The following is a 24,013-nucleotide window of genomic DNA, read 5'->3' as shown; positions in this document are numbered from 1 at the left end:
AACCCTGAAATAATTAAGTTATAAAAAAGAAAAAAAAACCTAACAAAAGAGCCTGACCCTCACTAATGGATGTAAAGGAAAGAACCAAGCTGACTCTCAATCTAGGAGAAGTGGGAGGCGCAAAGGGGGAAAGGGGCTTGGGGGAAACCCAGGACAGAAGGAAGGGGTGTGCAATGGATCAGATCTGGACTAAAGAGGGGGACAGATGGGAAAGGGGAAAGAAAGGAGGGAAAGGAGAAAGAGTGAGGAAGGGGCTGGAGGAAAGTGACAACGTAAGAAGAGGAAGGAGAGGGCTGGAGGAGGGAGGGGGTGGCCAAGAGCAGTTTAGGAGGGGTAGGCTGCGTCCCAGTCTGTTTGTGATTAGCACGCAGCCTGGTGCAGAATGGAGTAAACAGAAACTTCCAGGCGTCCCCTCCGCCCCTCTCTGAGGCAAAGCAGAAATCAGATGCTCTGTGATTAATCGTGGAGGATTCAGGACACGACCACAAACGCTGTGCGGACTTGAAATTAGCTGCCTTTTCCCAGTCCCCTTGCCAAAATGGGAGTGGGGGGTGGGACGTGAAGGGGTGGGGGCCCCGCCTGCTGGGGGCCAGCATGGAATTCCCCCCGGCAGAGCTGGGAGTGACACTGACAAGCAATCGGCCGCGTCCAGAGCAGCAGGCGGCATCCGGGGGGAGCGGGGCCGGCTGGGGGGCCCCAGGAGGGCTTCCTGGAACCCCAGCTCCATGGCCGCCTGCACCCTGACACATGCCAGATAAGAGTCCTGGCTGCATTATCAGAGCCCGGCAGGGCACCGGCCTTCCTTCACCAGAAGGAAGACTCGGGGCTCAGCAGGTCCTCAAGGCGATCTTCCCAGAGAGCGGGACCAGCGGCTGGTGGCCAGTGTGGATGGAATTTGCAGAGCCCTAGCTCGAGTCCGGGAGTCCCGGGCCAGATGGGAGCAGACGCTTGCTGGCGGCAACAGAGAAAGTGAAGCAGCTGCAAGGAGGGCGGCGGGACTGCACTCGAGTGTCCAGACCTGCTCGATGGTGAGTGTGAAGTGACTGCTCCCCATGTGTGCCGTGACACCGCCTTGTGTGGACAGACTTCTGGAGCTGGGGGTGACAGGAGGAGGCAGCCGTTCCTCACAGGCCACCTGGAGCTCCCAAGGCCGGAGGAGGGAACCTGGGTTGAGGCTGAGATGGGATGGCGGTATCGTGCTGTGTGGCCTTAGGCAAGTTATTTGCCCTCTGCAGGCCTCTATTTGTCCGTTTCTAAAACAGTGGTTGAACTAGGTGATCTTTAAGAGATTCTCATGATGACAGCTATTCCTTGTGCATCTGCTATACGCCAGGCACTGTGTAGGCATTTTTGAAGCGTTGACTCGGGTAAGCCCCCTGCAGGGTAAGTATTATTGGTGTCCTCATTGTACCCTGAGGAAACAGCAGCTGGGAGAAGTGAAGTGACTTGCTGAGGTCACACAGCCGGTCAGTGGCAGAAACGAAAAAAGACCTAGGTTTTTCCAACTTGCTTTGGCTAAACTCTCCTGTACACCCCCAGTATTCTGTATTCTGTGCTCCATGGTTCTGCAATTATCCCAAGCAGCAGGGGTGAAGGAGAAGGAGGTATGGATGGGGCATTACCTGCGGGAAGGAGGCAGAGGTGGGACAGAAGGAGTGACAGGCTGACACTGACAAGCAGTCTTTTACTCTCTAAACGATGTGTCAGCCCAGGGTGGAGGCTGGCTGCCCTGGGATGGGGCAGGGGCTCCAGTGCAATGGAGAGTGCCCAGTGCAATTTCCTAGATTTGCTGCCTTGTTGTAGGAGGCTCCTGGGGGCATGAGAGAAGAGAGTTAATATGTCAGAGGTGGAGAGAGCTGGGGGCAGGGAAACTGGCATATGCCTCAACTAGGTTTTGTTCCAATTTTATTTTGCCTTTGCAGAAAATCTGTTTCAAATCACTCTGGGCCCGTGCAGTGTTTTTGGATGAAACAGAATTGTGAAACACATACAGCACTTTCCACATGCCTCCCCTGGGGGGAATCACATATTAATATTATCGTAAGCTATTTGCATATATATCCCTGCAGCTGTGGCTGGCAGCAGCCAAGAGATAAGAGACAGATAAAGTCAGCTCGTGTCTCCCTGGCACGGAAAGGGAGGGTGCAGGTTACACTCAAGGGCCAGGAAACACACAGCAGGTGGGGAATCCCTGGGGTTACAGGCATCGGGCCAGAGTGAAAGGTCCCAGCACCTAGATGTGGCCTTTTCTTTTTTCTTCCCTTGGAAAATTCCATCCCAAAGCAGCTCTGTACTGATCCAGGCCTCCTTTCCTTTCAGGGACTGGCTGTGAATCCCCCACCACCCACCTTGGGGACAAGTCAGCCCTGAGTTGTGGTCTCAGCTCTGGGAGCAACTTGTCCAGAAGCCCCCCCCCAGTCCCAGGTAAACTGGGACAATTGGTCACCCTACCCAGTTCCACCCTGGATTTTCTTTGTGACCTTGAGCAAGTCACTTCCCTTCTCTCAGCTTCCTCATCTTTAAAACAAAGGGACTATTTTAGGAAACCTCTAAAATCTCTCTGCAACCCTGAGATTCCATGAGTCTGGTTGAAGAGCGCTTAAGTTCCGAACTGAGAACTTAAGCGTCTGAGAGTAAGATGTCTGAGAGTAAGATGAAGTTTGGAGTGAGGCTGGGCGCAGTGGCTCACGCCTGTAATCTCAGCACTTTGAGAGGCCAAGGCAGGTGGATCACCTGAAGTCAGATGTTTGAGACTAGCCTTGCCAACATGGTGAAACCTCATCTCTACTAAAAATACAAAAATTAGCTGGCCGTGGTGGTGCGTGCCTATAGTCCCAGCTACTCGGGAGGCTGAGGCAGGAGAATCACTTGAACTGGGGAGGGAGAGGTGCAGTGAGCTGAGATTGTGCCACTGCACTCCAGCCTGGGCAACAGAACGAGGCTTCGTCTCAAAAAAAAAAAAGAAGTTTGGAGAGGAGTAAATCTCCCCACCACTTCCCTAGAGAAGTCCAGGATGGCACTGGAGGAGGCGGGAATGAAGGTGGACTTGGGGAAAAGGACTGATGGCCTGTGGTACCACCTGCATGGGTGTCGGTTGTAACAACCCTATGGCCCTGCAGCTTCTGACGTGCCTAATGGGTTGTTGAAAGCGTATCATGATTTTGTGGCTCAGCGTTTGTGCTAAGTGATTTGGCCCAGAAGCCCACTGGTTGCTGAGGTTTTCCCCATCAGAACCTCAGTGCTCCCCCCAGGGTCCCCCAGTTCACCCTGGGGAGCTCCAAAGGGGTATTTCGAGTGCCTTTGTGAACCAGTCTCTTGTTTTATTCATCCTTCCTGCTTCCTCTTTCCTCTGAGGCCATTTGGAGACACTTCCCTGCCCAGCACAGCAGTGTCCATGGTGCCGTCTCTGTAAACTCCCAAAGCTTCCCACTGTTTAGTGCTTGAGATACCCTGGGTTCTGGGCAGATGTGAAGAGAATGGCTTCCTCCTCAGTTCGGTGATATTCTTTGCCATGTTGTCCCCAAACAGAGGTGTGCTGGAGCCAGCTTGTACCAGCCTGTGAAAGCTGATTGTCAGATTTTCAGGAATTAGGTGAACGGGTTGCTAAACACACCATTGTTAAAAATTAAATTATATGAACTTACAATTAAATAAATTCTATGAAAAACAAAGGTAGTCAAGGCTGAGTGTGGTGACTCACACATGTAATCCCAGCATTTTGGGAGGCTGAGACAGGAGGATCATTTGAGCCCAAGAGTTTGAGACCAGCCTGGGCAACATAACAAGACCCCATTTCTACAAATAATTTGAGAAAAAACTAGCCGAGTGTGGTGGTGTGTGCCTGTAGTTCTAGCTACTCAGGAGGCTGAGGTGGGAGGATTGCTTGAGCCCAAGAGGTTGAGGCTGCCATGAGCTGTGATCTCACCATTGCACTCCAGCCTGGGCCACAGAGCAAGACCCTGTCTCAAAAAAATAAAAATACATAAACAAATAATTAGAAATTTTTTAGAAAGGAAAATATTAACTGGTATTTCTGAAGAATTACACTCCTTCATCAATTGTAACCATAGGTTGATTACAGATTTTGCTGGGGGCAAAAATCAACAAAACTGCTACCTGTGAGTGAAATGATTATATTACATTTATAAAAGAAAGGGTATTGTAAGTTTTATTTTTATTTGTAAATTGTGTGCTGCACATCCTTTACATCAAAACAATTTTTTTTTTTTTTGAGATGGAGTCATACTCTGTCGCCTAGGCTGGAGGACAGTGGCGCAATCATGGCTCACTGCAACTTCCGCCTCCCAGGTTCAAGCAATTCTCCTGTCTCAGCTTCCCAAATAGCTAGGATTACAGGCGCCTGCTACCATGCCTGGCTAGTTTTTTATATTTTTGGCAGAGACGGGGTTTCACCATGCTGGCCAGGCTGGTCTTGAACTCCTAACCTCAGGTGATCCACCCACCTCAGCCTCCCAAAGTGTTGGGATTACAGGCACGAGCCACTGCGCCCAGCCTACATCAATACAATTTATAATAAACCGAAGTATATGTGTGTGTGGATATGCAAATATATGTACTCGCCCATGCACACCTGTGCACCACACACTCACTTTCCCTTGGAGAGCTGGTTGCTAAACCTTTGCCAGCATACCACTGGTTCCACAGCATCTATGGTTGTGTCTGGATTGTCAAAAATTGTCTCCTGAACAGTCCTCAGTCCTCTTCCAAAGGAATTCAGACCCCAGGCACGGGCCTTGGATGCAAATCTTTCAATTTCCCCATCTCACTTAAACCAGCAGCCAAACTCCTCTCTCTTGCCCGAAGCACTGGAGTGGATGCGGAGAGATCGGGAGGAGTAGAGATCCTGTCTACACTAGTGGCATGTGGGCCCCAGCTCCACCAGTGACAAAGGCCCTGGGATGCACTCTCCATTGCGTCCACTGTGTCTGCATTTGCAGGGCATTTCTGGATTCTGTCCGCAGCGGCTCCCGATTAGTCCTCTTCAGTTTCTAGTCTCTCTCCTGCCGTTCTTTGTTTTCATGCACAGCGAATGATGCCCTAACAGAAATGGCATCTTGGAACAAGTCAGAGGAACGGCTAAGCCAAACCTATAGGAAAAGTTCAGACAGCTTGCTATTTTTAGAAACTCTAGGAGCCAGGTGGGCCCTTTCCAGTTCTAAGGGCCTAAGCCAGCAAGCACGAGAGGAAAATATTTCTCATTCCCAAGTTCCGCTCTCTTATAGTCCAGGCCAAGGACAAGGCCCAGGTGGGACATTAGCTAAGAGAAACACAACTGCAATACAAGAGGAGAACCATGCCCACAGCAGTTTAAAAGAGAACTAAAAAACGTGCACTTTTTTTCTTTCTTTTTTTTCTTTTTTTTAACAGAGTCTAGCTCTGTCGCCCAGGCTGGAGTGCAGTGGTGCGATCTCAGCTCACTGCAACCTCCGCCTCCTGGGTTCAAGTGATTCTCCTGTCTCAGGAGCTCCTGAGTAGCTGGGACTACAGGTGCCCGCCACCACACCTGGCTAATTGTTGTATTTTTAGTAGAGATGGGGTTTCACCATATTGGTCAGGCTGGTCTCAAACTCCTGACCTCAGGTGATCTACCCGCGTAGGCCTCCAAAAGTGCTGGAATTACAGGCATGAACCACCGTGCCCGGCCCCAAGCATGCGTGTTTTATTGTTTTGCGAGGTAGGAAGGGCGCGCCTGAGTTTAAACCTCAGTAGCTCCTATACTCACCCTGGGCCACCCCTGTTAAGAGCCCGGCGTCTTGGCCGGGTGCAGTGGTTCACACCTGTAATCCCAGCACTCTGGGAGGCCGAGGCGGGTGGATCACAAGGTCAGGAGATCGAGACCATCCTGGCTAACATAGTGAAACGCCGTCTCTACTAAAAATACAAAAAATTAGCCGGGCATGGTGGCGGGCGCCTGTAGTCCCAGCCACTCGGGAGGTTGAGGCAGGAGAATGGCGTGAACCCGGGAGGCGGAGCTTGCAGTGAGCCGAGATCGCGCCACTGCACTCCAGCCTGGGGAAACACAGCGAGACTCCTTCTTAAAAAAAAAAAAAAAAAAAAAAAAAAAAGAGCCAGGCGTCTATGCTTTCAGGCCATTCATTCACTTCATTCCTATTTTTTTCTTTGTCATGTAATTTTAATTTTCAAAAATGGGATCATTCTATACATTTTATTCTGCATCTTCCTTCTTTCAACCAACAGGTGTCCTGGACATTTTTCCATGTGAGCCCATGAAGACCTAAAACATTCATTTTAATGCCCACATCACAGAAGTCCTAGAAGAGGAGGGTTTTTTTTTTTTTTGAGACAGAGTCTCGTTCTGTCACCCAGGCTAGAGTGCAGCGGCATGATCTCTGCTCACTTCAACCTCTGCCTCCCAGGTTCAAGAAATTCTCCTGCCTCAGCCTCCCGAGTAGCTAGGATTACAGGCACATGGCACCATGCCTGATTTTTGTATTTTTAGTAGAGACGGGGGTTTCACCATGTTGGCCAGGCTGGTCTCAAACTCCTGACCTCAGGTGATCCGCCCACCTTGGCCTCCCAAAGTGCTGGGATTACAGGTGTGGGCCACCGTGCCCAGCCTATTTTTTAAAAAAATTCTATCCCATCAGGCCAGGCGCAGTGGCTCATGCCTGTAATCCCAGCACTTTGGGAGGCCGAGGCACGTGGATCACGAGGTCAGGAGTTCAAGACAAGCCTGGCCAAGATGGTGAAACCCCGTCTCTACTAAAAATACAAAAATTAGCCAGGCGCAGTGGCGGGCTCCTGTAATCTCAGCTACTCGGGAGGCTGAGGCAGGAGAATCACTTGAACTTGGGAGGCAGAGGTTGCAGTGAGCCGAGATCGCACCACTGCACTGGGTGATAGAGCAAGACTCCATCTCAAAAAAAAAAAAAAAAAATTCTATCCCATCATCAGCTCTCAAGAAGGGCTCAGTTTGGATGGCCATGTCTCTACTTTATAACCAGGTCTCAAACTTTCTTGACCCTTAACCACTCAAATAGAGCCCAGCCTCCCCCACTTTCCAGCAAAAAAGAAATTCTACACTGGACATGGTGGCTCACACCTACAATCTCAGCACTTTGGGAGGCCAAGGCAGGAGGATCGCTTGAGACCAGGAGTTCAAGACCAGCCTGGTCAACATAGCAAGACCTTTGTCTCTACAAACATATTTTTAAAAATTAGCTGGGTGTGGTTGCATGCACCTGTGGTCCCAGGTACTCGGGAAACTGAGGTAGGAGGCTCACTTGAGCCCAGGAAGTTGAAGCTGCAATGAGCCATGTTTGTGCCACTGCAATCCAGCCTGAGTGACAGAATGAGATGCTGTCTCAAAAACAAAGAGGAACAAAAAAGAAATTCCGTTGGCTCCCCTGTCAACCTGCACCCAGAAGCTGACAGCTCTGTCACCTCCGCTCCCTCCACCCTGGTCCCAGCGGCCATGGTGTCTCTCTCTGGGCTATTGCAGTTGCCTCCCCACCGGTGTCTCTGCTTCTCCTCTTGCCTCCTTCCTGGTCTACTCTCCGTGTGCAGCCAGCAGGGTCCTGTTAAAATGAAATTAGATCCAGTTCCTTCTCTGTTCAGGACACCTCCTATCTCCAGCCCTGGTCCCACCTTGCCCAGAGCCCAGGCAAAGTCCTCACCACGGCCCACAAGGCCTGCAGGGCCCAGGCCTCTCTAACCTTATCTCTCCTCCTTCCCACTCCCCACCCTTGCTGTTCTTGAGGTCGGGCACAGTCCTGCCCCAGGACCTTTGCAATCGCTTTTCTCTATACCTGGGTGCTCATTCTTCAGATATCCAAGTGGCCCACTTGTTCATATCGCCCAGGTCTTTACACAAACATCACCTTTGCAGTGAGGCCATCCTGACTCTCCATTTAAAATTACAGCCTTCCTTCACTCCCTGGTCTTCTTCATCCCTTTTCTGGTTTATTTTTCTCCTTACCACACACGTCTCATCATCTAACATACATATATATTCTTATTTTCTTAAGTGTCCCCTGCTGGAATGTGAGTTTCCTGAAGGTAGGGATTTATTTTTTTTTTTGAGATGGAGCCTCACACTGTCGCCCAGGATGGAGTACAATGGTGCAATCTCGGCTCACTGCAACCTCTGCCTCCCGGGTTCAGGTGATTCTCCTGCCTTAGCCTCCCAAGTAGCTGGGATTATAGGTGCACACTACCACACTTAACTAATTTTTGTATTTTTAGTAGAGACAGGGTTTTGCTATGTTGGCCACGTTGGTCTTGAACTACTGACTTCAGGTGATCCACCTGCCTTGGCCTTCCAAAGTTCTGAGATTAGAGGTGTGAGACACTGCACCTGGCCTCCTCTAGAATTTTAAAAATGGACCTCAAGTAAGTAGAATTGACCAGGTGTGGTGGCTCACACCTGTAATCCCAGTACTTTGGGAGGCCGAGGTGGGTGGATCACCTGAGGTCAGGAGTTTGATACCAGTCTGATCAACAGGAGTAGAGACAGCCCGTCTCTACTAAAAATACAAAAATAAGTCAGGTGTGGTGACACGAACCTGTAATCCCAGCTACTCGGGAGGCTGAGGCACAAGAAACACTTGAACCCAGGAGCTGGAGGTTGCAGCAAGCTGAGATCTCACCACTGCACTCCAACCTGGCCAATGGAGTGAGACTCCGTCTCAAAGAAAAAAAAAAAAGAAAAAGTAAGTAGGATTGAATGATTCATAATTCCATAATGACATACTGAAAGGGCACCTGAACAGCTCCACCTACCCTTCCATCTAACAATCTCTTTATAGCTATTTATAAAATGATAAACGCCTGTGAACCCATGGCCCCACCTGCATGCTGGAACTCAGACAACCATTTTATATCAACTTCTGAACTCTTTTCCCATCTTGCCTCCCTCCCTCTCTCACTGTGGTAGTAGCTGCTATCTTGAATTCTGTGTTTAGCTTTCCCTTGCCTTTCTAAAAATTGTGGTAAAAAACATAGAATTTATCACTTTAGCCATTTTAAGGGCACAATTCAGCGGCATTACGCACATTCACAATGTTGGGCAATTATCAGTGCCATCCATTTCCAGAACATTTTCATCTTCTCAATTTCCCTTGCTTAAAAAAATAGTTTTATCACCAGGCACGGTGGCTCATGCCTGTAATCCCAGTACTTTGGGAGGCCAAGGCGGGCAGATCACCTGAGGTCAGGAGTTCGAGACCAGCCTGACCAACATGGAGAAACCCCGTCTCTACTAAAAATACAAAATTAGCTAGGTGTGGTGGTGCATGCCTGTAAACCCAGCTACTAGGGAGGCTGAGGCAGGAGAATTACTTGAACATGGCAGGCAGAGGTTGCGGTGAGCCAAGATTGCGCCACTGCACTCCAGCCTGGGCGATGAGTGCGAAACTCCGTCTCAAAAAAAAAAAAAGTTTTTCACTTACATGTATGCCAAAATAATATATCATTTACTTTTACTGCTGTTTGAACTTTACGTAAAGGTATATCTTGTCTTCTGGCACATACATGCAGACACACACACACACACACACACACACACATATATTTTGAGACAGGGTCTCACTCTGTCACCCAGGCTGGAGTGCAGTGGTGCAATCTCAGCTCACTGTAGCCTTGACTTCTTGGGCTCAGGTGATCCTCCCACCTCAGCCTCCCTGGTAGCTGGGACTATAGGCGTGCACCACCACACTTGGCTACGTTTTTGTAGAGACGGGGCTTTGCCATGTTGCATATTGCCCAGGCTGGCCTCAAACTCCTGGCCTCAAGCAATCAGCCTGCCTTAGCATCCCAAAGGGCTGGGATTATGGGTGTGAGCCATGGTGCCCAGCCCCTGCACTTACATTTTTATAAATCATTTTATTGCTAAAATTCGTTGATATAATTGCATATCACTTGTTGTTCATTCACTTTTCTCTGCTGTGTACTATTCCATGGCATACCAGCATTTATTTTTCCTGTCTATGACCATGTGGGTTGTTTCCATTTGTCAGTTTTGTTTGCTACATACACGGTTCTTGTACTGTCCCATTAAACACATACAGGAGTGTGTCTCAAGTTTGTACCTGGAAGTAGAATTGCTGGAATATGAAATCGTATGCTGAATTATCTTCTAATGGTTGTACCAATTCACAAGCCACCCTCTACACATGGCATTTGTCAAACATCTTACTTTTTGCCACCTGAATGGGTGGAATTTGCCCTAGATCTTGACTGACATCAAGGACGGGGCTGGAATGTCCAAAAGCCTTGAATGGGCTGCGTGTTTGTGACGTCCCACATCTTCGTGGCACAGCTTCTCCTGCAGGAGAGGCAAGCCTGGCAGCTGTGCTACAGAAAGGAACACATGGGGTAGGGATTACAGATCTGATAACATCAACTTTTCCTTCCTCCCCTCCACCTCCTTTTATTTGGTCTGGTTCTCACCGAATGTGGGGAACGGTGTGGTGGGGAAGGGGTGAATCCTTGGTCCGTGACGGGCACTGTTGCATGCACTTTACAGATATTGCTGTTAATTATTTACCTCTCAGATCCTGCAAATGGAGGTGCCCTTAGAAGCCCCACTTTACAGATATGGAAACTGAGGAACAGAGAGGTTAAGTGACTTGGCTGAAATTACACAGGGAGTAAATGGCAGAACTGGGTTTGAATCCAGCTCTTCTGGCTTCGTTCAAGGTTTATGCTGCCTTTCAGTAGCGCCTGCAGTGAAGGGTTGCAAACTCCTCAGTCCTACAGACTTGGGTTCAAACCCTGGATCCCCTACCACTTCACTGTATACCTCTGAGCAGTTACATCACATCTTTGAACCTCAATTTCTCTAAAATAAAAAGAGCTATCTTTTCCAGAAGCCTCATTATATGTTTTTTTTTTCTCGTGCCTTATTGTTTCTTTTCTTTTCTTTTTTTTTTTTTTTTTTTTTGAGACAGGGTTTGGCTTTGTCGCCCAGGCTGGAGTGCAGTGGTGCAATCTTGGCTCACTGCAGCCTCCACCTCCTGGGCTCAAGCAGATCCTCCCATCTCAGCCTCCCAAGTAGCTGGGACTACAGGCATGCACCACCACGCCCAGCCAGTTTTTATTTTTTGCAGAGACTGGGGTCTCACTTTGTTGATCAGGCTGGTCTCAAACTCCTGAGCTGAAATACATTCACCCGCCTTAGCCCCCCAAAGTCCTGGGATTAAGGTGTGAGCCACTGTGCCAGCTATTGTTTCTTGTTAGGTTATATGCCCCTTCTTGAAATTTCCCTGGAATATGTTCTTTGGCTTACGCCTGTCAGAGCTCATCTCTGGAGTTGAGGGGGTATCAATACCACTCACACTTGTACCTGCAAATCAGGGTGCCCTCCCATCCCGTGACCCAACAAAAGCCAAAGGCTGTTCGTAGGAGCAGGAGATAGGTGCTGGGCATCAGGAAAGCAAGTGTCCACTCTGGTCTGGCTGGGCTGGTTTGGGCCACTGACCTTCATGACCATTGTATTGCAAAAGAGCCTGCTCTGGTTGAGCTGTAACCAGCACAGGCAGCCTTTGGCCAGGTCGGCGTGAGATTACCAGCCTGGCACAGGCGGCTGCACACGACACGTCTGCAATACCTATTCTGAAGGGTAATTCTCTGGGATAAAGCATGTTTATATTTTTTAGGGAGGTGGGAAAGAAAATTCCATTTCTGTTGCCAATTAGTTCTGCTTGAGAACAGCTTTTCTCAACACCAACATATTGGCTGCCCAGACTTGAGTTCTGTTGATTAACTCAAAGTGGGGAAAAAAGTGATTTTTCCTTCCTTCCTCCACCCCCAACCGTGAAACCCGGCTGTTAGTGATGAAAGGGGTCCGGTGGATCATTTAGTTTTCCTTGTCATGACTCCAGGAAAGGCTATAAAAATAATCAGTGGGCCCCGCTGGCCGTAATTGACTGTAGAGAGAAGTTGGCTACCACAGCGCCTGAGTTATGAGAATCTGTTTCAGATGCAGGCTTCAGTTGAGCCTCGTCTAATGACACCTGCTCCCCAAGGCCAGCGGAGGGTGGGGGTGCTGACGCTTGTCTGCATGCCTCTCTTCCTTCCCGGGTTCCAGGGAGCTCCTGGCAGAGGGACCCAGGACAAAACAGAGATGTTGGGAGGAGAGGACCAAGCATGGATCTGGCCCCGCTGCTTGCACCAAATTCCAGGTCTACTGTTTGTTTGTCTGTTTGTTTTGAGACAGGGTCTCACTCTGGTTGCCAGGCTGGAGTGCAGTGGTGTGATCTCGGCTCGCTGCAGCCTCGACCTCCTGAGCTCGGGTGATCCTCCCACTTCAGCCTCCTGGGTAGCTGGGACTACAGGTGTATGCCGCCACGCCTGGCTAATTTTTGCAGTTTTTTAGTAGAGACGGTTTTTTTTTTTTTTTTTTTTTGAGACAGAGTCTCACTCTATTGCCCAGGCCCGAGTGCAGTGGCACGATCTCAGCTCACTGCAACCTCTGCCTCCCAGGTTCAAGTGATTCTCCTGCCTCAGCCTCCTGAGTAGCTAGGACTACAGGTGAGCGCCACCACGCCCGGCTAATTTTTTTTTTTTTTTGTATTTTTAGTAGAGACGGGATTTCACCATGTTTGCCAGAATGGTCTCGATCTCCTGACCTTGTGGTCTGCCCACCTCAGCCTCCCAAAGTGCTGGGATTACAGGCGTGAGCCACTGCACCAGTGGAGATGGGGTTTTGCCATGTTGCCCAGGCTGGTCTCAAACTCCTGAACTCAAGCGATCCTCCCACCTCAGCCTCCCAAATTGCTGGGATTACAGGTGTGAGCCACCGTGCCCGGCCCAGTCCACTGTTTGTTGGCCATGAACCTGGGGTAAGAAACTTCACTTCTTGGTGCCTCTGTTTTTTTTTTTTTTTTAATTTTATTCTTTTTTTTAACCATAAACTCAACCAAGTGGCACCCTCATTTTATATATTTTTAAATATTATATATATATAATATTTTTTGAGGTATATATATTTTAAAATATTATATGTGTATATCTCTCTCTCTGTGTGTGTGTGTGTATATATATATATATATATATTTTTTTTTTTTTTCTTTTGAGACAGGATCTTGCTTTGTCACCCAGGCTGGAGTGTAGTGGTACAATCCTGGCTCACTGCAGCCTCTAATTCCTGGGCTCAAGCAATCCTCCCACCTTGGCTTCCTGAATAGCTAGTACTACAGGTGTGGACCACCAGGCTTGGCTAATTTTTTGAATTTTTTGTAGAGATGAAGTCTCACTTTGTTGCCCAGGCTGGTCTTGAACTCCTGAACTCAAGTGATCCTCCCACCTGGGCCTCCCAAAGTGCTGGGATTACAGGGGTCATTTTAAAGAGATAATAATGGTTCCTCCTCCTGGGGTGATATAAGGATTGAATGAGTTAATAACATGCAAAGCACTTGCAAGGAGCCTCCACCATGTGCAAAGTCCTGTGTCAACGCCAGCTTTTGTTATTTATTCAAGACTCCCCCACTCTTCCTCCCTTGACACTTGAGTCGTATGTGGTTGTGCCAAAATATCTTAGTCCAGTCCCCTGATGATGGACGTGAGATCAGTTCCGATCTTTTGTGATCACGAATAGCACTGCATTGAATAACCTGTGGCTTGTGTGCCAACCCCTCCACCCACCCCTTAAGGTATGTGAACCCCATGATAACCTTGGCCTTGGACTTTCCTTCCCGGAGCCTGCAGAACGAGGAGAGATATGTGGGCATGTGGCCAGCTCTGGCCTGGCATGCAAACAGGCCCGTGGGGTGGGGTGGGAGGTGGGGGTAGGCCCTCCCTGAGCCAGGTGGGACAGATTCCTGCTGTGTCCATCTGGTGAGTGAGGAGCCACAGGGTGAGTTTCAGAGGGTTGGGCCAAGGCCACCCAGCCCCCAGGTTCCTGGCGAATGCCCTTATGTGGACTGGAGAGAGGAAACCTGTACTGTGCCATGTGGGCTCTGCCCATTTTTTGTGATCTTCCTCTAGGAAGCCCGCTGGGATCTCTGCTCCAACACACTTTGCTATATCGGCCACCGGTTTAGCACCCATGGTGGCTGGTTCTCTTCTTGGGGGGCAAAACCCATGATGATTGAGAAAATGAGATGGGGAGTCAGGAGGCTGATTTTGGTCCTGACTTCCCAGCACCTCCACCCTTGTAACTCCTGTGGCTCCGTGTCCTCATCTGAAAGCAGACTAAGAAGACGAATAATAAGGCCAGGCACGGTGGCTCATGCCTATAATCCCAGCACTTTGGGAGGTCGGGACGGGTGCATCACCTGAGGTCAGGCGTTTGAGACCAGCCTAACCAACATGGTGAAAACCCATTTTTACTAAGAATACAAAAATTAGCCAGGTGTGGTGGTGTGTGTCTGTCATCCCAGCTACTTGAGAGGCTGAGGCAGGAGAATCACTTGAACCAGGGAGGCAGAGGTTGCATTGAGCCGAGATTGTGCCACTGCACCCAGGCCTGGGCAACAAGAGCAGAACTCAGTCTAAAAAAAAAAAAAAAAAGTAAAACAAGAAAATAATAATAATAACGGTAACAAATTCACAGAAAGGTCTTGTGAAGTCTCAGAGATGTAATGCAAATGGGTTTGGACCCTGTGTCTGGCACAAGAAATATAAGCTGGTGTGAGAAAATTACCTATCTATGGGAATGTCTGGGCCACAGGCACTTGCAGCCACCTATGAAGGGAGTTAGTCCGAATTTCCAGGGCCTCGGCAAATCATCCACCCTCAGAACTGAGTTTTCTCTAGCAAATGAGGGTGCTAATGATATGTATCCCAAGGGTTTGATGTGAGAATTAAATGAGACCAGGCACATATTGCTTTGCATTTACACTGTGGTATTGTTGATATTATTAGTTATCTGTGTTGATAGTTGTGAGCATCCTTCCAGACATTGCCACAATGCGGTGCACGCAGCTGGTGCTTGGTGACTGCAAATGGATTGACGGACAGGGCCCAGTATCTGGGCTGGGTGTGGGTGGCTCACACCTGTAATCCTAGCACTTTGGGAGAATGAGGCAGGAGGATTGCTTGAGCCCAGGAGTTTGAAACCAGCCTGAGTTTGAAACCAGCCTGGGTATAAGCAAGACCTCCACTAAAAAAAAAAAAAAAAAGTAGAATCTGGAGGAGGCACTGATAGAGGAACCCATTTCTGATGTTGTGGAGCCCTTAGGGAGAATAAAGGGGAAAAGCCGGATGTGACCTCACCTGTGGGTTTTTTTATTTTGTTTTGAGACAGAGTATTGCTCTGTGGCCCCGGCTGGAGTACAGTGGCATGATCACGGCTCACTGCAGCCTTGACCTCCTGGGCTCAAGTGATCCTCCTACCTCAGCCTCCAGAGTAGCTGGGACCACAGGCATGCACCACCATGCCTGGCTAATTTTTGTATTTTTAGTAGAGACGGGGTCTCGCTATGTTGCCCAGGATGGTCTTGAACTCCTGGGCTCCAGTGAACCTCCTGCCTTAGCATCCCAAAATTCTGGGATTACAGGCATGAGCCCCCACACCCAGCCCTCACCTGTGGTTTTATAGTCAGCTACAGCTTAATTCTGGGAGATGATGGGCCTCATCCCACACACCATGGCAAGTACATGACACAGCAGGAGGCAGACCAACTTCCCCTGACTCTCAGGGCAGCAACCTTCACCCTGACCTTCAGCCCCATGCAGGAAGCAGCCCGTCGGGGTGAGACACAGTGTCCATCTGTGGCCAGAGCCCTTGCACATTTTTGACATTTTTGTGTCTTGGGACAAAAGGCGAAGGAACTCAGATGAACTGGTTCTTGTTTCCTGGTGGAAAAACATTCCTGCCCTGATGGAATCTTCGCTGTTGTGTGGTTTTGCCTGTATTTGTGTCTCTCCCTCACTACCCTACAGTTCAGCAGTAGCTATTCTAGAAAACCCATATAGGGTAGACCCAGGAATGATTTCTGGGATTGTCTGAGGATATTTAAGGGGCCAGTGGGCTCCCTGCACCATCGATGCTGGCCCTGGATCTCCTGCCCCGTCTGCCGTTGGACTTGCCCTGAATGCGTGAACAAATGAATGAGCAGACATTTGCTGGACAGCTGCTGCCCTCCAGACACTGGTGTGCTGGTGTTCCACAGCCCGGGGGCCGAGAGCCACTCAAAGCATTCATATTGGGAAGTTGGCAGGGATGGTCTGGTCAACAGCATGGGCGTTGGCATTGGAGTCAGATGAACCTGGCTTTGTCAGCCCCTAAATAGGGTGGCCTTGGACAGACCTGCCTGAACCTGTTTCCTCAACTGCAAAATGTGAATAAAGATAGCACAGTGTGGTCGGTGAGGACTGAGCAAGGAAGTGGCTCTAGCACTTGGCATCCACAGTTGGTCCTTAAAAGTGGGCTTCAGACCAGATAGACCAAATTCAAATCTAGATCCAGCTATGAGTCCCTTAACTTCTCTGCGTCTTGATCACTCCCTCTGTAACATGGTATAGTAACCTCTTACGGTTGTTGTGAGGATTTAGGTGAATTCACACATATGATGCATTTATAATGCAGAGAACCTAGTGCATGGTAACCACCTGTATTAGCTTCCTAGGACTGCTGTAATGAAGCACCTCCAACTAGGTGGCTTCAAACAACAGAAACTCGTTCTTTCACAGTTCTGGATGCTAGAAGTTTGAAATCAGGGTGTCAGCAGGGCCACTTTCCCTCTGAAGACTCTAAGGAAGAATGCTTTCTTGCCTCTTAGCTTCTGCTGGTGGTCAGGGATCCTTGTTGTTCCTCAGCTTGTAGCTGCACCATCTTTGCACCACCACTTCCTGTGTGTCCCATCTTGTTTCAGACAGGATCTCACTCTGTTGCTCAAGTTGGAGTGCAGTGGCCTGATCATAGCTCACTGCAGCCTCAAACTCCTGGGCCCAAGCAATCCTCCCACCATGACTGGCTAATTTTTAAATTTTTTTAGTTTAATTTTATTTATTATTTATTTATTTTTTAATAGAGATGGGGTCTTGCTATGTTGCCCAGGCCGGTCTTGAACTCCTGGCCTCAAGTGATCCTCCTGTCTCAGCCTCCCAAAGTTCTAGGATTACAGGTGTAAGCCACTGCACCTGGCTTTTAGTTTCTTTTTTAGAGACTGGATGGGTTTCAGTATGTTGTCCGGGCTGGTCTTGAACTTCTGGGCTCAAGCCATCCTCCTGTCTCAGCCTCCTAAAGCACTGGGATTACAAGTGTGAACCACTGTGCCCAGCCCCTATTGTCTTCTAATAAGGACACCAGTCATTAGACTTAGGGCCTACCCTAATCTAGTATGACCTCATCTTAACTAATTACATTTGCAAAGACCCTGTTTCCACAAATGGTCACATTCTGTGTCTCTGGGCAGACATGAATTTTGGGGGAACACTGTTCAACTCACAACACCACCTAATCAACAGTAGCTATTACTAATACTCCTCTTACTACGGAATTTGCTCAGTGCATACTATGTGCTGGGCACTTCTCCAAACTCCTTTTATTCCTCTTCCCATTTAATCCTCTCCATGACTCTGTGAAATAGGTCCCAGGATTATCTCTGTTGAGGGCCAGAGAGGTGAGCTGATTTGCCCAAGGTCACATTTGTTAGCAAATGATAAATCTGGGGTTGGGACTCTTTTCTCTCTGACTCCAAAGCTGGCAAGGTTTTGAGACCCTCCAATCCCGTCCCAAGAGCTTGGAGTCGGCTGTACTTTCTGTCCTGGAATCCCAGGCATCGGACATATGCTCTTTCCTGGCCCACACCTCCTTCCAGACACATCTCACCCAGAGAGGCTATAAAAAGCGGGGGAAAAGGAATCTTGTCTTTATAATGGCCAACATGGAGTTCTGCTCCTGCCTTGGAACGCTCGTGTCCGGCTCTCCCGTGGATTGAAAGCAGCGTGACTCCTGTGCATGGCAGAGCTTGCCAGGGGTGTATATTTCATGCCTGACATCTGGTAACATTTTGGGAGTCTTGACTTGGGGCTACAAATGGAAAAATGGTTCATGAAGGTGTGATTTATTCATCATCAAGATAATGCTATTAAATAAATGCTCGCAACGATTTGCTCCATTGGGTCAGAGAGCCCTGACTTCCCAGGCCGGGCCTGGCGAAGGCCCTGGCAGGACAAGGCTGTTTCTTTGACGCTGAGGAGAGCATGGAGGCCTGGTGAGGACGGACTGGGGCCTGATAGGGGCAAACGGTCATGCTGCCAGATGATGAATGGCCGTTTACATTTTAACACGCCTGTGTCTTGGACGTGGAGTAATTGGCTTTGGCTGATCGGGGGTGGGTGCAGTTAGGAGCCTCTGACAGCCATGAGCTGGAGAAGGAAGGTCATTTCCAGAGACTGGGGCTTTGGGGCCAGGAAATAGTTGCTTTGTCAGCAGGGAGAGCCAGTGGGTAGGTTGGAGGCCCCTGAGAGAGATCAGAGGATCCTGAAGGACAAAGCCAGGCTGGCCACCTTTGCAGGGGGTAGCTGGCAAGGGTGTAGGAACCGGCCACGTGGCAGAGAGCAATGCCCCAAAGCCAGGCTGCCTGGGTTCAAATCGTGCCTCCCTCACTGACCAGCTGGGCCTGGGACCACCCCTCCCTAACATAGGGACCATTACAGGGCCTACCTCAGAGGGGTCTGTGGGTATTGCATGGGCGCGTGGCACCTAGGGGTCTTCACTAAGTGTCAACTGCAGTTGTCATGGTGGTGATGGTATCTAGAGAAGAGTGGAGGCTGGGACGCAGACAGAAGCAGCCCTGCTGTCTTCTGGCTGTAGATCAAGGACAAGACTTACCTTGCCCTCTGCACAGCAGGTAGGAGCCTTCTCCTGGACCTGCCTCAGGGCAGTGGGGACATCCACCGGTCCAGCTCTCAGCACATTCAATGCTGGGGTTGGTTGCCACCCAGCTTGGGCAGCCCACATACTCAGCATCACTGGGTTTACCCCCAAATCTCCATGTGCTACAGGTGAGTTGCCATGGGTTGGCAAGCAGTCCCCGCACCTGTGGACATCAAGGATCTGTCTTCACATCCCCTTCTGCTCACATGGCTCCAGCCCAGGAGGAGATGGGAGGACAGGTGTGCGCCTCTATGGGCAGCCAAACCTGGGGTGGTGGGTGGGGAAGGTGTCAAGTCTGATGCATGTCTGTTAAGGTTCTGGGCACTGTGACGTGCATGCAGGTGGAAAGTCCATTTTCCTGACTTGGAGTCTGGCATCTGTTACACCATGAGAGCTGGGGCCTGACCCTTCCCCTGTGTCCTTGTTGCCCCCAGGATTGGCCACTGACGGAGCCATGGTCAGGCTGTGGGACTCAGGCCAGCTGGCCGCGGCCTTCCCACAAGAGTCAGTTACTGGGGCTATCAGATGCTGTGGCTGTTGGTTTGTTTGTCTCTGTGGTGTCAGGCTGGGCCAGCTTTTGGGCAAGAGCAGCCTCATGGGGAACATAATCAATGAGAAAAGGATGGCAGAATCTGGCCTGGGGGTTGCTGGGTGGAGGGCAGAGGGTGCTGGGCTGCCTGGCCATGCCTCCTCTTCAGTACTGAGCTCAGCAGGGGGCCCCAACTCCTTTTACTGTAGGACTCTGCTGGCTTCTGACCAGAGGTAGCTCTAAGCACTGGTCCTTTGCAGCCCCAGGAGGAACTGGCTGGGGGTAAAGTGAGGACGGAGGTAGAGCTTCACCTTGGTGAGGGGCTTTCCTAGGGGGACAGCCAGGTGCTTGGCCTTGTGACAGCTGCTCAGTGAGGGTTATTCACAGCCCCATCAGGACTTACTGATTGGGCTTCACTTCCTGATTCTGTGATATTCACACGGCTCCAGCCAGTGGTTCCATCTATCCATCCATCCATCCTTCCATCCATCCAATCACCCACCCACCCACCTACCCACCTACCCATCCATCCATCCATCCATCCATCCATCCATGCACCCATCCACCCATCCACCTAACCATCTACTCATCCACCTATCCATCCATCCATCCATCCATCCATCCATCTTTTCTTCCTTCCACCCATCCATCTATCCATCCACCAATTTACCCATACCCACCCACTCACTCATCCACCCATCTACCCACTCATCCATCCATCCATCCATCCATCCATCCATCCATCCCTTCACCCACCCATTCATCTATTCACCCACCCAACCATCCTTCCATCCATCTACCCATCTACCCATCCACCCATCCATTCATTGTCGTGGTCCTCACAATTAGCCTGTATGGTGGGGATGTGCTATTATGCCCATTTTCAGATGAGGGTACACACATACAGGTTAAGAACTGGTCTGAGGGCAGAGCTAATGAGTGGCTGTATTAGTTATCTATTGCTATTAGTTATCTATCTATTAGTGGCTGCAGGCTGATTTCAGTTCTTTTCTATGTGGGTATCTCCAGCATGGCAGCTTGCTGTGTCAAAGCAAGAAAGCCAAGAAGTTATGTGTGTGTGTATGTGTGTGTGTGTGCGCGCGCATGCTCACGTGAGAGAGAGGGAGAGAGAAAGGTGGAAGTCACTGTCTTTTATAACATAATCTTGAAGGTGACATCCTGTCCCTTTTGCCATATTCTGCTCATTAGAAGTGTCTACCCATGGCTGGGCATGGTGGCTCATGCCTGTAATCCCAGCACTGTGGGAGGCTGAGGTGGGTGGATCACTTGAGGTCAGGAGTTTGAGATCAGCCTGGCCAACATGGTGAAACCCTAAACAACTAAAATACAATTAAACATAACCCTAAACAACTAAAATACTACTAAAACAAATCCTAAACAACTAAAAATACAAAAATTAGCCAGGCATGGTGGTGCATGCCTTTGGTTCCAGCTACTCGGGAGACTGAGGCAGGAGAATCACTTGAAGCCGGGAGGTGGAGGTTGCAGCGAGCGGAGATCACACCACTGCACTCCAGCCTGGGTGTCAGGGCAAGACTCTGTCTCAAAATAAATCAAATAAATAAATAAATAGCAGAAGTGTCCACCCACACTCAGGCCAGGAGGTGGGATCACTGGAGGCCATGCTAGAAGCTGCCTTGGCCAAGCCAAGGTTTGAACCCAGTAGGATCTGACTTAAAACCTGTCCTTCCGGAGGAAGCCAACTACATACAGAGCCTTGTTCTTCCCCAGTCCCAGAGACCAGCCACCTGTCTGCTGCCACGCAGGGTTGGAATTTAATCATACATTGACTCACTTCATGGGTGTTTACTGAGCGCCTACTATGTGCCAGACACAATGCTCCACAGGACGGTGTGGTGCCTGCCTAGGGGAATGCACTGCTGGTGACGGATATCCATGCTGTACATTTACTCGCCTGCCATGTGGGTCTGCAGAGAACATGTCTTTTCTTTATTTCCTGCAACGGATCTGATATTTCTCACAAAGCCTCCTCATAGGGCAGCAAGGAAAAAGAACTAGATTTAATTTAATCTGATCCAGTACTTTAGGCCTTTAGGTAATGCTTGGTCTCAAATTTCCTTCTGCTCCTCCCAGCTTTTCTCTAAGCTGGCACTGGGTGGGTGGGTGGGGGTGGGGGTGTCTGGGTGTTGATGACGGGACTTCCCAGGAGGGGAGGGATTTCTAGCCACGTCCGATGCCCAAGATTGCTGCTTGACTTTCTGGCATTTTGGCCGAAACCAGCAGCTGGTAAAACTCATGCTCTGGGCCTTGGCCTGCCTGGTTTACTTGGCTCTACCTTGGCTCAGAGCGCCCTCTTCTTCATTTTTTTTTTTTTTTTTTTGAGACGGAGTTTCTGCTCTTGTTGCCCAGGCTGGAGTGCAATGGTGCGATCTCAGCTCACTGCAACCTCCGCCTCCCAGGTTCAAGTGATTCTCTTGCTTCAGCCTCCTGAGTAGCTGGTATTACAGGCGCCCGCCACCACGCCCGGCTAATTTTTGTATTTTTAGTAGAGATGGGGTTTCGCCAGGTTGGCCAGGCTGGTCTTGAACTCCTGACCTCAGGTGATCCACCCGCCTTGGCCTCCCAAAGTACTGGGATTACAGGCATGAGCCACCGCGCCCAGCCTTTTTTTTTTTTTCAGAGCCCCCTCTTCTCTACTGCATCTGACCCCTACCTGAGCCATCTACTCCCAGACCCTTCTGCAGGTCCCTCTGCCCCTCGTCTTAATGAGGTGTCACCTACCTGAGCAAGAGCACATTGAGCCCATCCTGGCCCGGAGAGGACCAGTGTAGCCAAGGAAAGCAAAACACCAGGGCTTCCTTCCTCTCAACTTGCTGCACCTCCAGGGGCCCCACCCCTAAGCTGCTGGAGGGTGGTCTCAGAGCACTTTCCTCCCAAGCCCCCAGAGGGTCAGTGCGCAGCGGTGACTTCTAAACCTACTGTCTCATAGCAAAGTCTGTGTTGATGATCAGGAACTAGATCTGCCATGGTCCTCTTTATTCCTTCTGTACAAATTCAAATATTTTCCAGGTAGCCAGGTGCCTCAGGCCTGAGAGGGGAAGGGCTACTTACCCAGAAGGGCCAAAGAGGAAAGCCCAGTAATATTTTTCGAGCTATTAATATTACCTGGTACCAAAATGATCACACATGTAATTAGTCACAATCGTGGTAAAAGTGCTGAAGAAAAAGCCTATGAGTAATGAGGGTGTCAGGAGAGTGGCCTGACCTAGCCTTGGGGTCAGGAGAGGTGGTCCTGAACCAGGGTTGGGTAAGGGGATCCAGAATGAATAGGGGGGTGGCTGGGTGAAGAGGGGAGTGTGTATGTGCATGTGTGAGCATGCATGTGTGGGTGTGTGAGTGTGTACCATGTGTGCACATGTGTGAGCATGCATGTATGGGTGTGTGCGCGCCATGTGTACATATGTGTATAATGTATATGTGAGTGTGCATGTGCATGCGTGTGTGTGCATGTGTGTGACTGTCCTGTGTGTGCATGTGAGCAGGTGCTGTGTGTGCTATATGTGAACACATACATGCATGGGCATGTGTGCATGTGAATGCATGTCATGTGCATGCGTGAGCCATGTGTGGTGTGTGCATGTGTGTGTGCAGCCTCATCATTTCCTGAATTTTTTTTTTTTTGAGATGGAGTCTCGCTCTGTTGCCCAGGCTGGAGGGCAGTGGCTTGATCTTGGCTCACTGCAACCTCTGCCATCCAGGTTCAAGTGATTCTCGCACCTCAGCCTCCCAAGTAGCTGGGATTACAGGCGCCCGCCACCACGCCCAGCTAATTTTTGTATTTTTAGGGGAGATGGGGTTTTGCCATGTTGGCCAGTCTGGCCTTGAACTCCTGACCTCAAGTGATCCGTCCGCCTCGGCCTCCCAAAGTGCTGGGATTACAGGCCTGAGCCACTGTGCCCGGCCATTTCCCCTAATTTGAGGCACTCCATTCTCTGAGTCTGGATTGTTGTGTGGGTGTGTGTGGGAAAGGAACCACACTGAGGAGGGAGAATCAGATTCTCTGAGGAGGAAGCGCAAAGGTTGGGGCCTCTGCAGGAAGCAGCTTTGCCTGTTCATGGGACTGAGAGGGGACTCAGCTTCTGGAGTCTGAGTGGTTGGCACCACCAGGGGACCATAGTGGTGGGAGCATCAGGGGCAGGAGGAGGAAGGTCACTGTGTCCCCCATTAGGAATGTCCTCCTCTCTTTCCTGCTGGTCTCAGAGCTGAGGACCAGGATACAGATGGCCAGGTGCCTCCGTCAACAGACTCAGGTGACTGGGCAGAGTCAGTTTCCCCACCTGTGCACAGCGAGAAAGAGATCTGTCTCTGCCGGGATGATGAGTGAACAGTTCTCCCGGGACTGGCAGAGCAAGCCTCAGACTGAGTGAGGGCAGCCAGGGAACAGCAGGTCATACTCCCACGGCAGAATGATGCTAAGGTTCCCAGGGTGTCCCAAACACCCTTCCCACCCCCTGACCCAGTCTCATGAGAGGGCCATGGACGCTGACACTGTAACTACCCTCTGCTAGTCAGGCAGATGCTAGTCACAGCAGCATCGAATCTCAGAAACAGCCCTCACAGTGGGCAGTATTAGTATCCCCTTTACACAGAAAGGGAAATGGAAGCTCAGAGAGGTTACGGAACTTACCCATAAT

The 24,013-nt window shown here is 50.0% G+C and overlaps 1 protein-coding gene across 1 annotated transcript in view; it reads left to right on the top strand.

Annotated features, from left to right (window-relative positions):
- The first annotated feature begins 385 nt into the window (after window positions 1-385).
- The window catches only part of RIPOR3 (RIPOR family member 3), a 105,505-nt gene continuing 81,877 nt past the window's right edge, over window positions 386-24,013 (top strand). Inside the window, exon 1 of the mRNA XM_031004981.3 lies at window positions 386-1,028. Within this exon, the coding sequence (XP_030860841.1) occupies window positions 1,026-1,028 (3 nt within the window). The 5' untranslated portion in view covers window positions 386-1,025. The remainder of the gene's footprint in view (window positions 1,029-24,013) is intronic.

Source organism: Gorilla gorilla, chromosome 21 (assembly GCF_029281585.2).
Source record: "Gorilla gorilla gorilla isolate KB3781 chromosome 21, NHGRI_mGorGor1-v2.1_pri, whole genome shotgun sequence".
NCBI classification, from domain to species: Eukaryota; Metazoa; Chordata; class Mammalia; order Primates; family Hominidae; genus Gorilla; species Gorilla gorilla.
This window is presented reverse-complemented; position numbering and strand designations above follow the sequence as displayed.